The sequence below is a fragment of the Pollicipes pollicipes genome, unplaced genomic scaffold (genome assembly GCF_011947565.3).
Source record: "Pollicipes pollicipes isolate AB1234 unplaced genomic scaffold, Ppol_2.1 Scaffold_4002;HRSCAF=4701_pilon_pilon_pilon, whole genome shotgun sequence".
NCBI lineage: Eukaryota > Metazoa > Arthropoda > Thecostraca > Pollicipedomorpha > Pollicipedidae > Pollicipes > Pollicipes pollicipes.
The window spans coordinates 23,987,404-24,003,867 of NW_023596420.1; the positions used below are offsets into that span (position 1 = coordinate 23,987,404).

The 16,464-nt window shown below is 45.7% G+C and overlaps 1 protein-coding gene across 1 annotated transcript in view; it reads left to right on the forward strand.

The window, feature by feature from the left end:
* Positions 1–16,464, forward strand: part of LOC119094260 (uncharacterized) — a 130,366-nt gene that overhangs the window by 91,698 nt on the left and 22,204 nt on the right. The window contains exons 11-12 of the mRNA XM_037217335.1: positions 13,277–13,570; positions 15,181–15,314. Of these exons, the coding sequence (XP_037073230.1) occupies positions 13,277–13,570; positions 15,181–15,314 (428 nt within the window). The remainder of the gene's footprint in view (positions 1–13,276; positions 13,571–15,180; positions 15,315–16,464) is intronic.

Below are 16,464 nucleotides of genomic sequence, written 5' to 3' on the forward strand. Positions count from 1 at the left end.
ACCGTTTTTAGACAAAAGGCCACTGCTGTCCACATCAGGCGACTTTTTGACCTTCAGTAGGTGAAGATGACCAATTCGTCTTGATCGTCCTGATTGACCGTCTTGAAGTCAGCATGAAATAAGCTTAAAATCATTATCAAGAACTACGCTGGGAGATATGTTTCTCAAAACAAAACGTTGACAGGGTCCATGTTGGGCCAATGGTCCCTCCCCTTATCTTTACGAATTCAAAATGCAATGTTTTTTATCTCTGTGGTAAAAAATACGAAATGTACGTAATGCCTTATCAGTAAGCAAGTTTTCTAGCAAATAATTGGTTTGGTGTTGATCTGTATCCGACCTTAATAATCCCCAATGCCGGTGGAATATGCCGTAAGGAAGTTTAGGAAACCACCTTAAAGTTGTAAGATGTTATCTGACTCTCTGTTGTCGCACAATTCCCTTGCCATTGTGTTCAGTGATAGTCATGGCATGACTTTCACCTACAGATGAGCAAAACGTTACATTAAATATATATATATATATATATATATATATATCTAATTTTGCACCAAATGGTTTGTAATTCAGCTGTCCAGAGCTTAACAAAGCTTAGCGTAACTAAACCGCACCGTTCCGAAATAATTCTGCAAAAAAGTCCGGGAAGCAAATGGGTCAATATGACCCACCCACCTGAGCGCGCGTTAGAGGAGCAAATGAAATAAGTTTCAATTTTAATCTACCTTAAATTCGACGCGGTTATCACGTTTATCGGCCGATTTCGACGTAACCACCGCATGTCGATGAACCGTAATTTTGAACTTGAAAAGCTATGGCGATATTTGAGGTTGATACTTGACGGATGCTAATTGACTGTAGCGAAATGGTATGTTCTTTGCGTTATCATCAGACATGCACGTATATGCCATAGGCGGAGCCAGTATGCTTATTGGTATGGTGAAATGCGGAGGCTTAGGGAGTAGTAGATATCATTATCGACCATAATACTACTATGCTTCGTAAATAAAATATGCTGCTCATATAAATTGTGTACACATGTGACAGGCGTTTATCCAGTTTTCCGAAGGAGGGGAGAAGGGGCACGTGATTAGGACGTGGTCCATCCACAGCCGTAAGCTGTTGGTGGCCACCGTCTTCGTGTAGCGCGATGCCATCACCTTTTGGCGTTCCTGAGCTCGCCTGTGGTATGTAATTTTAATATGCAGCTTACCGCACATAAGTGGAGGATAGTATGCAAGCAGCTAGTAGATAGTAGATAGTATGCATTCCATGTTATGCCTTCTTGTTCCGCATGATTCGATCCTTCCTGATGCCAATCAGTGGAGGCACTTGTGCGCAAATACGTTTTCCGTCAATGTCAAATTTAAAATTTCTGATCCTTTTATGAACGAATTAGCAGCATTAGCTTTTGCAGCACCTGCTGGTCGGTATAGGTTTAGGCTATGTTCCTTTGCGCTCAGTCTCGCCAAACATAAACGCCCGGCATATGGATATCGGAAAATCATCACATAGTGGAAACAAGTGCTAGTTGCTACAATTTTTTTAAGGACTGGAGATGCCTCGTTACCAACCACAGACGTGAAACGGGGTAAAAGGGACCGTCGGGTTGTTTTCCCTGCAGTGTTCGTCTATACAATCTCATCTAATGACAGAAGACAGATTTTCCTGGAAAAACAAAACGAAAGGGCCGAATTCCCAAGTTTTCATCTCGCCCGGTACTGGGGTAGGTTTTTAAAGGTGATATGGTAAGTTCGCAACTTTGTCCCGTTATAAAAAACAAAATTGGTGAGAGCTGGTTTAGATCACTGCTGTCGACAAGTATGATATCTGAGGTGCGTTTGACAATCGTTAACTTCCCTTGTTCCGGTGAAACGTTTGTTTCGTACTCAGGATTGTTATCAGATCTGATTTTGGCGATTTTAACCACAGCATTCAGGGATCATACCATCATGATCATGATCTGAAACCATCAGGGATCTGTTTGAAACTACACTTCATCCCTTGCCGCAGCTGCACCTTAATTGCCCCCCCCCCCCTCCCGCCTCTCACGTCGTGCTGGAAAAAGGCGCTTGAACACACATCTTTGTTTGGTTGAGGCTGGATCCTTCAGTGAATGGAATCCCACCACGTGTCGTTTTTATTACGTTTTTGGTGGCGTGAGCAGTTCTTCTGCAAGGCTTTGCTATTTCTGCTTCAATCGGAGGACAAACCCGTTTTATCTGTGGCATTCACCGATGATGCCTTCAACAACCGAATCTCGGTTAAGCTTTTTTGTTGGAAGTAACTTTGACTTTTGTCTCATAGACACGTGCTTCACTGTCTCACCACTCCAACGTCTCGATGGATCCCACGATAAATCGACGAGTGCCTTTCACTCTCATCCCTTGGATTATTATTGAAATGGGTTACAGGGGTTGTTATGAGCGCTGAAGTGGCCTGTCAAATTGCTGAATGTCTTAGTTGCACCGTTTCGTAGCAATAGCATCCGGGAATATCGAGTTGTGTTTTGCAAGGCTACATTCGGTGACAATTTTTCTACTTCCCCTGGATATAACTTGGCAACCCTTTATGTTATATGATTTAAAAAAACTTTGCTGAATATGTGCATGCATGCATGAAATCGTCATTGCATAACAAATGACATTTAGGGCATTATGGACTTTTGCGAGGCACGAAGAAAATTTTACTTTGTGGAGTCGATCTCCTTCCCACCTGTACGCGAAAGAGTGCTGTTCGGTTCCCGAAGTTCAAAAGTAAGAAAAGTGGTTATTCGCGTGGAAAGACATGGTTCATGCACCGACGAATCATGCGTAACGCACGAAGACTGGGCGCGCGACGCAACCCCGCAGCCGACTCTCCTCCCTCCTCTCTCATGTGTATTGTCGGTGCCAGGGTAATTGGAGCAGGGGTACAGGGGGGGGGGGGGGGGGGAGGGGAAGGTGAGTGCGTACCGTGATGGTGGTGCCGTCTTTTGTTCATGTGGGGTGACTCGGAAGTCAGACATTGGTCTAATGATTGGGCTAGTGCCTATTGTGCGGCTGGAGCGCGTGACTGCGTTGGCTGTGTCTTGCGACAATGAACGCTCAAACATCCTCAGTTGTGCCAACAGATTTGGGAAGCAAAAAACGAGGGAACGGCGAGGTTTAATACCACCTGTTTTGCATTTCCACTTATTGTTGAGATCAGACACGTTCTGTCTGATCGGTAATGCCAACGTTCTCGAAATCTTTCTGAGTGGCGTGAAATTTCGATCTGAAGTAGCCACTACTGCAGGACAAATATCGTTGAATTCCCTTCTCACAACTATGCAAGTAATGCTTTCCATTTGCCTTGCTTTTTTAGCGGGTGTGTTCTTAAATGTTTCCAACACATTATATATCAAAACGCTTGCGTAGCAAATGCTACGAAAGCTTGAAGTACTCTGTTAGCGGAAAAAAATACTTGCAAACATGGGGTTATTATCCAGCGAGCGCCGCGTCCTGATGGGTAGCAGCGGCACTCATGCGGCTTACGTGTGCTGTTATGATCAGAATGCGAAGCTGATGGTTGGATTTCTTGGCCTGCGAGATGCCACTTGAAAAGACCTACTGGGTCGTGCCATGGGATGTTCCTAGGGAATCCCACGTGATGAGGAAATGTGAGAATTGTCGGCGTTTAGGATGGTATGCTATCGTTTTTTTATTTGATTGACGCAACCAGTGCGCAAGCAGAGGATATTTTAGATTCGATCAATACAGCCAGATTTAGCCAGTGGGTGGGCGCCGACGCCCGCACTTTAATTAAACTTTTCCTACCAGCGGATAAATTTTTGACCAAATTGCTAGAAGCCGTGGTTGCAATAACCAGACATCATTTTATGGCCCAACACAACGGTTTAAGTCTTCGATGGTCTTTAAAACGACTGCCCGAAAACGAAGCTTTGATAATTTTATAATTTTTACAGAAAACTACGATTTCCTCGTGCCAGACGAAATTCAGCAGTTTATTGGGATGCACCGCAAAGCACGTTGCATCATGTCGTAGTATACTGACCAGGGGCCTGGACAGATTACTCATAAAAGTTGTTGCGCGCTATCAGACGCGATCAAACATAACATTTGCGGCCCATGCATTTCTGCAGAGTTTTTTTACTGGATGTGAAAAGCCTCGTTTCAAATGTGAAAAAATGTGTTCCTCTTCAGATGGACCAGCTGCACAGAACACGATGTTCAGCTCTTTGAGCATTTACTTTCAAGAGGAGGACCTTGACATGAAGTGCGCGTGGCGTTACGCTGTCATATTCCATGATAAGAACTCTTGCCACGGTGTAGGGGGGGGGGGATACCTTAAAAAGAGTGCTGCCAGTGCCAGCCCGTCACGCCTCAATTCCGATCATATTCCATCTGCAGAGAAACTATGCCAGAGTTGGCAGGGCAAGCCTAATGTTCAGATGGCATGTTATTTCGTTCTAAAAGGAGAAGTCCTCTGGGCAGAGGATGAGCATAGGATCAGATTAGCATCAGACAAGACTGTCAAAGGGACACTTAAGATTAACATAATGACTCAGTGAGTGCTCAGTCATTGTCCTCGAGTTAGATTCAGGCGTTGGCAGAGAAGCAGCAGTCGCTTGATTTCGATATGTTTGATGAGTTAGAGTGGGTTAGACCTCCTGACTGAAGCACTGGCGCACTGAGTCGATTTACACGTGCATGCGAATCATGGTTTTGTTAAGCTTAGTGCTTTCTCACAATGCGCTCATTTTCCGCCGCCAGTACGAAAAGACGCGCGAGAGATGCTGGGCCGTCAGCCGACGGCGGATGGCGCGAAAGGATCGTAGTCCCCTCCTTGGCATTGTTTCCAAACCTTCCGAAGCCGATAACCCTTTTTGATTTGTGAAGCGTAGGGCTTAAACTACGCTCCATCGCATGCAGATGGAAAAACGTTTAAAATCACGTGTGACAATGATTATGTTTGCATTGCAAATATTCATAATGCGACAATCAATGTTTATTGTACAATGACGATTCCAACCACGACACTCGCATAATCTGAAACGTTTTCGAATTATTTTGAGGCGTAGGTTTGTATGGTTTTCTTTCATTGCTAGTGAAAAAATCGCCGCCGAACGTCGCCTCTCAACCACGCAACACGAAAATGCCGGAGGCTTTAGCTTTGAAGCCTATTAGCTGGGAGACCTGAAAATGATACAGACGTCTTGAGCTCCGCTGACAAACCCTGTGACGTATTTTTATCAAAACGCTTAGGTACAACTGACCTCTCGACCTGTCGATTTGTCGTGGAATTCCCCACCTACGGCATGCAGCTATTGTTAATCTCCCGAGATGAACTTTTAGTTTATTTCAAATCCATTGCACTGCTGGCGAAAACCCAACGTGATGATTGGCGAGGCGCCAGATCACATAAAATTTGGCGCACGGGCATATACCCGAAAACATTATAGTTATCCTATCCGTCTGCGTGCCAGTATCACCACAGGGTCTTAAGCAAAGTATAGTTTCTACGGAATTCGCTATCGCGTTTGATGTCATCAAAGGTCTTTTGGGGTTAAGGACCCCTTTTGGGGTTCGTGATTAGTTAACACGTGTTCAAGTGAGAGTTAAATTGAGCCCCCCCCCCAGCGTTTTCCGGAATGGCTTTCGGATGGCATGCCGCAGCCACGCAAAATTTTGCGCAGCTTTAGACAATTGAGCAGCAGATCAAATGCTATCAAAAATAGGATGTACCTTGTAAGGTCGCTGACCTACGGTGGGTCAAAGTCGAATCACGAATTCAGCGAAGTCAATTTCTAGAGAATCGTTCAATCTGATGGAACAACGGAGTGTTAGGCAAGGTCACACCTCTCTGAGATACTTTCTTAGGTAAGATGACAATTGAATGACCAAATTTCATTGACCTAGGGTCAGGTATGAAGGTCAGTCCAAAGGTCAAATCCAGCGTGTTTTATTACGCGAGGGGTTGATGTATGGGTTAGTTTCTGGCGCGCATTTCGAATTAATTGATAACAGGAACGGCACTAGACGTCTTCCACGGACTTTTTAAAGGTAAGAATAGGTCACTGACCTGAAATGACTCCGTAATTGTTATCGCTTACCTAAATGCAAAACTTAAAGCAGTCTTCCATGACTTTTGTCTACATGACTCTCAAAAAGTCAAACAAGGCCACTGACCTTAAATGAGCATGGTAAATGGTTAGAACAGGTATCTAGGTTCCGGGACACTTTGAAGACCAACCCGAAGTTTGACTTTGCTAGGCCTTACTTGACTCGAGTGTTATGAATGAAGGTTCTCAAAATTTGACCGAAGTGAAATCGCGTGTTGATCAACACACCCTGTAAATTTGATGTCTCCAGCCCTCTTGGTTCCTGAGATCTCAAGGGGGAATCAAAGTAACCCCGTACACCAGCAAATGGTATCTAACCGGCCATCCCGGCGGGTGCTAACTACGTGGATTCTTTACGAGAGGAAGAGCGAAATTAATCATGCTGCAAGACCCTTGTCATGCATGGGTAAATTATCTTTAAAACAGATATTTCACATTTGAAGGTACTGAAGCGAGCATCAGAAATAGTGAAGCAAGCTCACTTATAGCTTTTGGTATAATTTTTAAGTGGAAATGACTGCTCTGGACAGCACCTTTCTCTGTTTAGTAAACATGGCTCTCAATGTGCCATGGTTTTAGTACGCCATCATGCTTTGCACAACATTGATTGAGAGCCATTTAACGGCCGTTATATCCGGAAATCGCGCTCACGAACACCAGATATGCCTTGGCAATTATATTTTTCGGCCTTGATCACCACATAGCTGATAGAATGACAGGATTTGAGTGACGTCATTATGACGCCATGAATGCGAAGGTAGCTTTGAAATGCTCTCACCGATATATTTTTCCTCATTTACGTCGGCGTGTAGCTAAAAACTAGCGAGGCTTATATCCTAAGAAGGGCATGATTGTGAAGAGCACCGAAAGGTTTTCAAGGTGGCTATTTCAGTTCAAAACCCCATGTAAATGTGGAACACTGCCTTTAAGCTTATTTCAACCCTCGTTTCCGCGGGGCTCGTGGGCAAATGGCCGCAGTTCCACCGGACTGCGCGCGAAGCCCCTAATCCGGCGCAGACGCACCGACTCCCCGCGGGAATGCGGTGGCTCCACGTCCGTCCAGGTTCTTGGCAGTGTGCTGATCGGATCTGTACTGCACATGGCGCAAGTATAAAGACCAGTCAATTTGTACTGAGTCAGTATTAATGACATCATTTGGCCTCGTGGAATGGCGTTTTTTTTTTTTGCTGTGGCTTGACGGGAGTGTTCCCCATTTGTATGTGGTTTGGAAGTAAGATAGCCATTTAAAGATCATTCAGTGCATTTCACAGCCCTACCCATTTAAAGACCTAAAACTCCCCGGTTTCTCAGTTTGACACCCGCGAACGTGCTCGTGTAGACTATCCAGGGCCACGCAGATATGCATGACACTATAGAAATGTCATCTGAATATTGTCATCTCATTCGCCATGTGGTGCTCAAGGCCATGATAGATATCATAATCGAGTTATTCGTGTCCGGCGTACGTCGCACAGTTTTGGCATCACTGGACTTAATTTGGCCCTCAACCAACTTAATGCGTTTAGTGCAACTTTCGAACACGAATCACGCGTTGTGCTACTTTATACAGAAATATAAAATGCCTTCGCCAAGGTGACCGGTAAGGGGGGCGCGTGAACGCGCTAACCGGGCTGCAGAGGAGGAAGACCCCCGACCGCCGGTCGTAAGGTCTGCTACGCCCTGTGCTAGTCTGTCATGGCGACTGCGTCCGAAACGGACACCAGCTGAAGAGAGGCGTCACATACGGCACACTGGTTCTGGTTCATCCGCCGAACAACGCGTGAGCGGCGCTCAACCCAACACGCTGCTGCAAGGAGTAACGTAGCTTAAAGAGACCCTCACATCTAAGTTGTTCAGTGTATTAGCGAGGAACACTATTCGCACAGATAAGAGTGTAGTAATAACCCCGGACATAGCCCAGTAGTAATATCCACGGAGAAAAAACAGGGGAATGGAGGTAGAGTTGGTTTGACATTTCGGCAACATGTCTTTATCGAAACAATAGCAGAAGACACTGACTTCTCTGGTTTCGATAGACGCATGTTGCCGCAATATCAACCGAACGATACTTTTATACTCCTGGTTTTTCCCCGGGAATAAGGTTAATACTACTGTCTTATCTACGTCAGACCCACATACCCGATCGCTTCCACGCAGCGCAGGTCTTTAAGCAGTTTTAGTGATTTTGACGGCGGACTCCGCCATACAGTTTGACCGAATGTGGTACGCGGACGAAGTGCAATAGTCCTCATCCCACGTAGAGCAGAAAACATGCAACTCGTGCAGAACGAACCGACGACCATGGTCTCTCATTATCATTTTAGTGATGTCATAGCTTGCGAAATGGCACTTGAGTTGGAAAGTGGTGGACGAAGTTAGTAGATCACAAATAATGTATATGGAACTACCCACTCAGGATGTTAACAATGACTAAGTACATTTTGTTGACATGCTCGAGGGGGTCGACTCGACCTTTATCCATGACCCATTCCCACGGCTATGGGCCTGCAACGGTTCTCTCTGCTGCCGGAGTTGAAACACAGCCCACTTATCACAGGAGCTCGCTATCTGTCAAGTGCCGCCCAGGCCCCGTCCAGTCCAGTCCCGGCCCATTCCGTGCCGGTAGACTATTTGTCTGGCTTGGTGCAACAGTTCCGCCTGCACCGAAGTGAGGCTTGTGACTATTTTCCACGGTTTCCTCACGGCCATAGGTACGTAGATAAAAAGGATCGAGAGCGTACAGCATAAACAAACACACCGTTCCCATCTATGCGTAGCGTTTCTCACAGTATGTAAGGGGTCGGGAGACCCACGCGATGAATCTTCCATCGCGAATAAGAACAGCACCGAGCGCGCTTTGTGACGCATCAGGCTTGGACAATCAGCGCCAAATCGGGGCGAAGAGTGCCAGTACGGGACAGAGGACACCAGGTCCTTGATATGACGGAAGGCCTCATCCCCAGGGTCCGTCTACACCTAAGGCGGACCCTTTCGGGTCAGGTTGCGGGACGGAATAGCGACCTCAGGGAGATGTGGCAGAAACTTGGCTTAAGACTGTGGCATACCCTAGAGGCGACGCACCCTCGTGAACGTTCTGCGGGGGAGGTATGTGTCCATGATCGCGTGGATCTTGCCAGGGTTAGTCGAGACGCATTTAGCAGTGATTACATGGCCTAGGAATGCAATCTTTGGAGAGTAGAATACACACTCGTTATGACCCATATGACGCCCTTATCTACGCCGCGCTGCAGGCGGTCACACAGCTCGGCATCATGGTCAGACCGTTCAGTTCCAGTCACAACAATGTCATCTGTCGTGCAGATGACCCCATCGAGAATTTCCACAGCCCCACACAGATGGTGCTGAAATATCTCGCCGGAGACGCAAAGACTAAATGGTAAACGGCACGAACCCCATCTACCGAAGGGTGTTGGGATCTTCGTAAGCAGACTCGCCTGCTTGGTGAGCTCTAGATGCCAAAAACGCTTTTCGCGTCGAGTTTTGAGAAAACCTTGGGACCTGAAAGCCCACCCTTTACCTTATCTTGTACAGCCAAGAGAAGCTTTCTTGCGGGTGTGCGGATGGTGGTTCTGTGGTGGGATGTGCGTGCGATGTGCCGCTGCCCGGCTGCCAGTTGTGCTCTGCGTCACCGGCTGCCGCCGTCACGCCTCCTCACACGAGCAAATTCATAACTGAGAGCTCATTGGTCGGCATAAGAGCCAGATGATGTTACTCGCATAACTCGGCATGTTGTGAACCCCAGCACACCCGATATCAACACACTCATGTGAGCCACAGAGCTCGGACAAAGCAGGTGAACGGGACATTGTTTGGATGGTAGGTCAGGTCAGGCACCATGAACGGCTGTCTCCCTGTACATGGTTGTGCGAACTTTACCAAGGTATCCCACCTCCGCCTGTTTGGCAGGTGATTATAGTTAAAAGAGGCAAAACCAAAACCAGATGTATTGAGCGAAATGAACCGTCCTGAATCCTATGGTACGCTTAAATTGACGGGGATCCCACGCAACTCGCATTTCATTGGCAAAGACCCGCTGGCTATCAACCCTGGCTTCTCACAAAATGTCTTTTTTTAAAGTCCTCGTCTTTAACAAATCCATGCAGACTTCGTATATTCGGCGCCCATCGCGTTCAGTCCAAGCATACATATCCGCTGGCGCCGTCACCCAACTGGTCCTAGGCTGGCCCCCTTCCCCTTTATCCAACGCCTTGACATTATGGTTAGCACGTCTGCGCGACGCGTCGTTGCGCCAAATTAAATTTATTTGACACATTTGAAACACCCAATGAAGCGTTAATGCGTCATGAGCCTGGCACTGACGCGACACTGGGCGGACATCCGTTGCACCAAAGCTGGACGGGACTCGTTTCCTGGTCTGACTCCAGGGCGATGGCTTCCTATTCGGACGATGCTCCCTCGCGTCTCGTCCACGGTGGCGCAGCCCGCTACTCCTTCGGTCAGGCTCACCGCTAGTAGCTTCCCACCGCCGCTCACAGGCCTTTGTTGGCGACCCCCAATTTCCACACGCCGAATAAGAAAAACAAAGAAAACGCTTTACATGTTTCATCAGGTAATGAAGAATACACTCCATATCTTTGTCTTCATGTCAAGCGTGATGACACCAGAGGCAATGAAAGGTCAAAAACGGCCGTTGCGATAGATTCAGTTTAAACGTATGTTTGTACGTGAAGACGGATATTAATGGCTTGAAAATAAGCGTTAAGACAGTGAAAAGTCCACTTCGACCATTTTTGTTTCCCTTATGGATCAGGTTAGGTCAGCTCACCGCCCAAAACTGCTGTGCCAGTGGCCTACAAGAACGGTACCTTTTTTCACCATGTGCTTTTGACTAAATTTGTTTTATTGGATGCAGCTGCGGGACAAAACTATTTCAGAAACAAACATGTTGAAAAAATTTGGAGTGCTAACTGGGTCTACGTTACTAGTACAACACTTTTCTGTGGTCAAAAATACTGTGGTAAACATTCACAGGTGCTCAAGGTCGCATAGTTGTGTACATTACACATAGTTCTTCGACGCGTGGCAATGTATTTGTAACAAACTGAGGACATGTATGTAGGTACATGAAATTAAACGTCGTCAGCTTCACAAATGCAAGGAAGTGTTTACACACGTCGCACTCGTTCATCTAGTCTTTCTGCTGCTGGCAACATAGGTCATTGATGTTGAACGACTTCATATAACCTTGCATGTCCTCATATGACCTATGGGAGCCTTGGTTTGCATTAGCATAATATCACGACATGTTTTTATTGAAGTATTTGAATTCTGCGTACCAAAAAATGTCCCTTAAAATTCCGTATTTTGAGCTCAGCATGAGCTTTGCGGATGGTCTCACAGAGATAGGTCATCACCTGGGCCAATTTAATGTGCTCTGCGGCCATGTGGTAGTATTGCATGTAAGTTGGTGCTCTTTTCCTCATATGCAAAACACAAAAAAGTGCGCACAAAAATACCGAATTTCATTAGTTACGAAAAAAGGGAATATTGACCGCAGTTCAGGTCACTGACCTCACATTCTCCCAAAATTTGAAGCAAACAAATTGTAGATACTATCATGTGCCTGTACTGTAACTAGTTTGACTACTGGCAAATGACGCACGGTAAAGTTACGTAAGTTACGTATAAGTTACACGGTCAAATTTCTTGAGAGGCTGACCTGTTTGACCTGACCTGGTTCACTGATTTTTGTAGATCAGTGAACAAGGTCAGGTCAGATTGGTTAAAAATCTTCAACTTGGCACAACGGATGCGTAATTGGTAGATAAACATGTACTGAAAATTCCCTGTTGCCCTGAGCGTTTGTTTTTACCTGTGCTCGAAAAACCGTAGGAGTAAGTTAGCTTCCCTCCCCCGGCCTGGCGCGGATTAAAGCAATCTGAGCATTCACTCCGGGCATTTGTGCATTTGCCGAGATCTCTTGATTTCCCGTGCACCTTCATGTTAAAAAGCGGTCTTGATCGTTACTAATTTATCATCCGAAAATGTTGTTTCTTGATTGTTGCTAACTTGATATGCAATTTCATGTGCTCATATTTCCGTCCAGGGTGTCTTGGCCGTGGTCCTATATGGCTTGCGTTGGAAATTTGGCTCACAGTGAGAACGATGAAAAAAACACTGGTGTTGTTCATGCCCGATGAAAATACAGAATTGTACACTAGAAAGACTACAAGCCGTATAATTTATGGTAGACCTCACTGACAGATAACAGCTGATAAGACAAACCGTCTTTGAAGGCATGCTCCACATTTATGTGGGATTTTGAACTGAAATAGCCATTTTGAAGATAATTTAGTGCAGTCCACAGCCCTGCCATTCTTAAGTCGATTATCCCACCTTTTGTGTACTTTTCATTCATTGTTACACCAGACACGTACAATTTGATCCGTAAATCAGTTTTCTCGAAATACTTCCAAATAGCTCTGAATTTGGTTTTGAAGTATCCGAGCCTGCGTGAGATTCGATTTGACCACCTGCTCACCACAAGAAAAGTAATTATTTCCATTTGCCTCGCTTTTTCCAACGTGTGTGTTCTGAAATGTGCCACACACTTATGTGTCACAATGGCTGTGTAATAAATGCTACGAAGGCTTGGAACACTCTGTTGCTAATTGACAGTCAAGCATGTACTGCAAATAGGTGCTGGTAAAATTCGTGTTGGTATTTTTTACCTGTGCTCGAAAAACCGTGGTGCAAGTCAACTCCCCTGCTCCTGCCGGGCGCGGGTTAAATCCGCGAAGAGTTCTAGGCATGGTCTGAATGATGTTCGGGCCATAGGGTGAACCGTACACTCCTCTGATAGTTGTCTGAATCTCATGGTGTACCGTACCGTACATTTCTCTGATAGTTTTCTGAATCTCATGGTGAAACGCACACGTCTCTGATGGTTTTCGGAATCTCATAGTGTACCGTACACTTTTCTGATACATTCTGAATCTCATTGTGTACCGTACACTTCTCTGATTATTTTCTGAATCTCACGGTGTACCGTACACTTCTCTGATAGTTTTCTGAATCTCGGGTGCAAAAAGCTCTATTGTGGGCATGGTCAGAATGATGTTCAGGCTGCATGATATATCGCGCACTTCTCTGATAGTTTTCTAAATCTAATGTGCATCTGTTGCATTGTTGCAGTTGCTCCCGTGTGTCGGCCCGGTCTGCCGCGCGTCTACGGCGTGGCCAAGCGAGAGCAGGTCGCCATCTTGTGTGACGTCACAGCCAATCCATCGCGCCTGCACTTCCTGTGGACGTTCAACAACACGTCCGAAATAACAGAGCTGGATAGCAGGCTGGTCAACAGCAGCGAGACACGCAGTATGCTCACCTACCAGCCGAGAACTGAGATGGATTACGGCACCATCTTCTGCTGGGCCACCAACGACATCGGCAGGATGGCCCTGCCCTGTGTCTTCCACGTCATAGCTGCCGGTGAGATACGCCAGTTGAAAACGTCATTATGTTTTGGTCGGTGTGCGTACAAAAGCTGTACGCCTGATTTTTTTTGTGTTATGGCTTGTGCAAAAATCAAGAGTTAATCCTTGTGCACACCAGATCAGCGAAATCAGAGAACTCGAGAAACGCACAAATGGAGAAGATGCAAAATATAGCGCCATGAACAATGCTGAGTGAGATTCCATCAATCTGTATTTCCCTATTACCGCAATGGAGCTTACAAGACACCGTCTCAGCTTCCACCGTATTATTTGTGGTGGCACGGGCAGCAGGGCGAGTTTCAATTAACTTCAATAACACAATCGTCCAAGAATACTGTCAGTGCTTTTTGTAGAGTCCTTGGTTTTGATAACGTAAAAAATGTCGGATATATTGCGCCACTCTGTAGTAATCTCCATTCGGTTTTGTGACACAAATGTAAGTCATATCCGTGCAAGTAGCCACTACTGACGCCGATAAGATCCGTACCTCAGTAGCTTTATTAACCTATTTCTGTTTTTTCATAGAAAACCATCAAAAAGTGATGCTGGGCCCGTAAAAGGGATTGCTCCATATTTGCAAGGTGCTTTAAACTGTGATAGTGATTTCCATGATCCTTCTCTGCAGTTCACAGCAGTGTCCATAATAGTACTTCAAATCTTCCTTTCTTACCTTGATGCACGTGAGTTGTGTAGCCTATTACGCGCCGCTTATGGCACACACCCAGTCATCTATGACATAGAAACGCTACGCGAACACCTAACCCAATTGGCCATGATTCGATCACGTACTGTCCTTCGCCTTAACATAACACAGAGGTTTGGGCAAGCATTTGAAGTGACTATCATGGGGCTGCTAGTCGAATAAGCCAATAATAACGCCGCAACCGAAAATTAAAATGCAAACAAGGGAAATATCACCACGGAAAAAATTGTTAGTCCCACGAGATACGGCGAAAACGCATGTGTGTAACGGCCGTTTTGTACTTTGGATTCATACGTACAAATCAACGGCATCTTGCGGAGCGTAGAAGGACCGCAAGCTGCCTCGCCGTTCGCTACCGTGGCGACTCCGATGTGGCTGCTGTGCGTGAACGTCCCGGGGTCCTTTTTTGAAACCTTGGCCCACGTATACCGTTATGATTCTCAAGTGTGGTGGTGACGTCAATGAAAACTACACAGGATGTGTTGGGATTTTTGAAGTTTTCTATTTCAACACAATGATGTAGAATGCAATGTTACATAAGCTGGCCAGTGCTACTTAAAAAAAGAATGATTGAATTACGTTTCCGAACATATCGAAAGCGTGCGTTAAAAATAATAGGCAGTGTGCCATGATGCTTGGCTTTCAAAAAGTTCACTGCCCGTAAGAACAATTGTGCTTCAAGAAACAATTGAACAATTGAACAATTGAACAAACTGAACAAACTAAAACAATTGCTCCTTCGTCCAAGTGAATGATCATTTATATTTTCTCTATTTACATCAGCAGTTTTGCATTGCTATGCCGTTTTTTGGGGTGCATTTCGAGAAAACGCAGTACGCCAGTCGCACTTCGCGTCGGCTTTAATTTATTGCGGTTATGATGATGTTGTTTTGTCTCTCCAGGCCCGCCCGACCCCTTGTACAACTGTTCCATCTCCAACTATACCGGCGCCACCATCACCGTCCAGTGCCTGGAGGCGTTCGATGGCGGGCTACTGCAGACCTTCCTGCTCAACGTATTCTCCGACGAAAACCATGTACGTGCCTGTGATAAAGTTGGCACTAAGTCCAATGCTAGAATGGCCATGCATGTTCTTGATGTTTTTTTAGATGACATTTTCACATGGATTTAAAGAAGCGGCAACTGCGAGGAACTTAACTCTGTGTGAGCGGGAGCCCCTTGCACGAGGAAGGCGTCAGCTTTCCAATTTGCACCTGGGACTGAAGGTTAGTGGCTAGAACTTCCAGACGGACATGAGCACAAATTTAGATACAACGGGCGTTAACAAAGCGACGGAACGTCAAATGTGCCAACATCAAAAATAGTCGACATGCTTCACCGCAAGCAGAATCTCTGTACCTTCAGTAATGCTGTGATCGCAATATAAACTCCAGGCTAGCCCACACGGAATCTCACAGTGATTGCGCACACCGCCAACACAGTCACACGGTGTTTACCTGTAAAGCGCCGAGCCCAAAATTGGGTGAACACAAGGTTGCACGCATCACTCGACGTCATGTCATTGGTTTCTTTCGGTAGTAAGGCGGCATTTTTCACTAGCCGCTTCGCACAAAGAGTTACGGTACAATATTTTTTGTTTTTAAAAAAATTTAAAGCATTTTTCGTTTTAACCACACAACTTTGTCAGCGATTTTCGGCCAGAAATGCGTCGTAGATATTCAAAAACATGTTTTTTTTTAAAGACGCATCGTTTAATAAACTGTGGTTAGTTAGCTATAAGCCAGGTAATAATGAGGCTCTCATGTTTTTATGGACAGCTATGATTCCAGATCTCTTCCGACAGAAACTTTTCAAGACTTATTAAAAACAGTCTGTGGCATTTTTGACGCAGACGCAACAAAACAAACCCCTGTATAATTATAGCGTCCATGTGTAAAGGCATACAATGCTGACAAGGTAACTGACCTAGAACAGGTAAAATCCAGGCCATGGGTTCAGAGACGTTAATTTGTTGGGAATCGTTCAATCTGATGCAACAACGAAATGATGGACAAAGCCATGCATCTCTGCCATGCTTTCGTAGGCCACACAACAATTCAGCGAAAAATCCATTGATCTAGGGTCAGGCATGGCAGTCAGACCAAGGTCAAAACCAACCTGTCTTATTTCTCTTGGGCTAGTTTGGGGAACTTTCTGGTGCTCACTTCAAATTCATTGGTGACAAG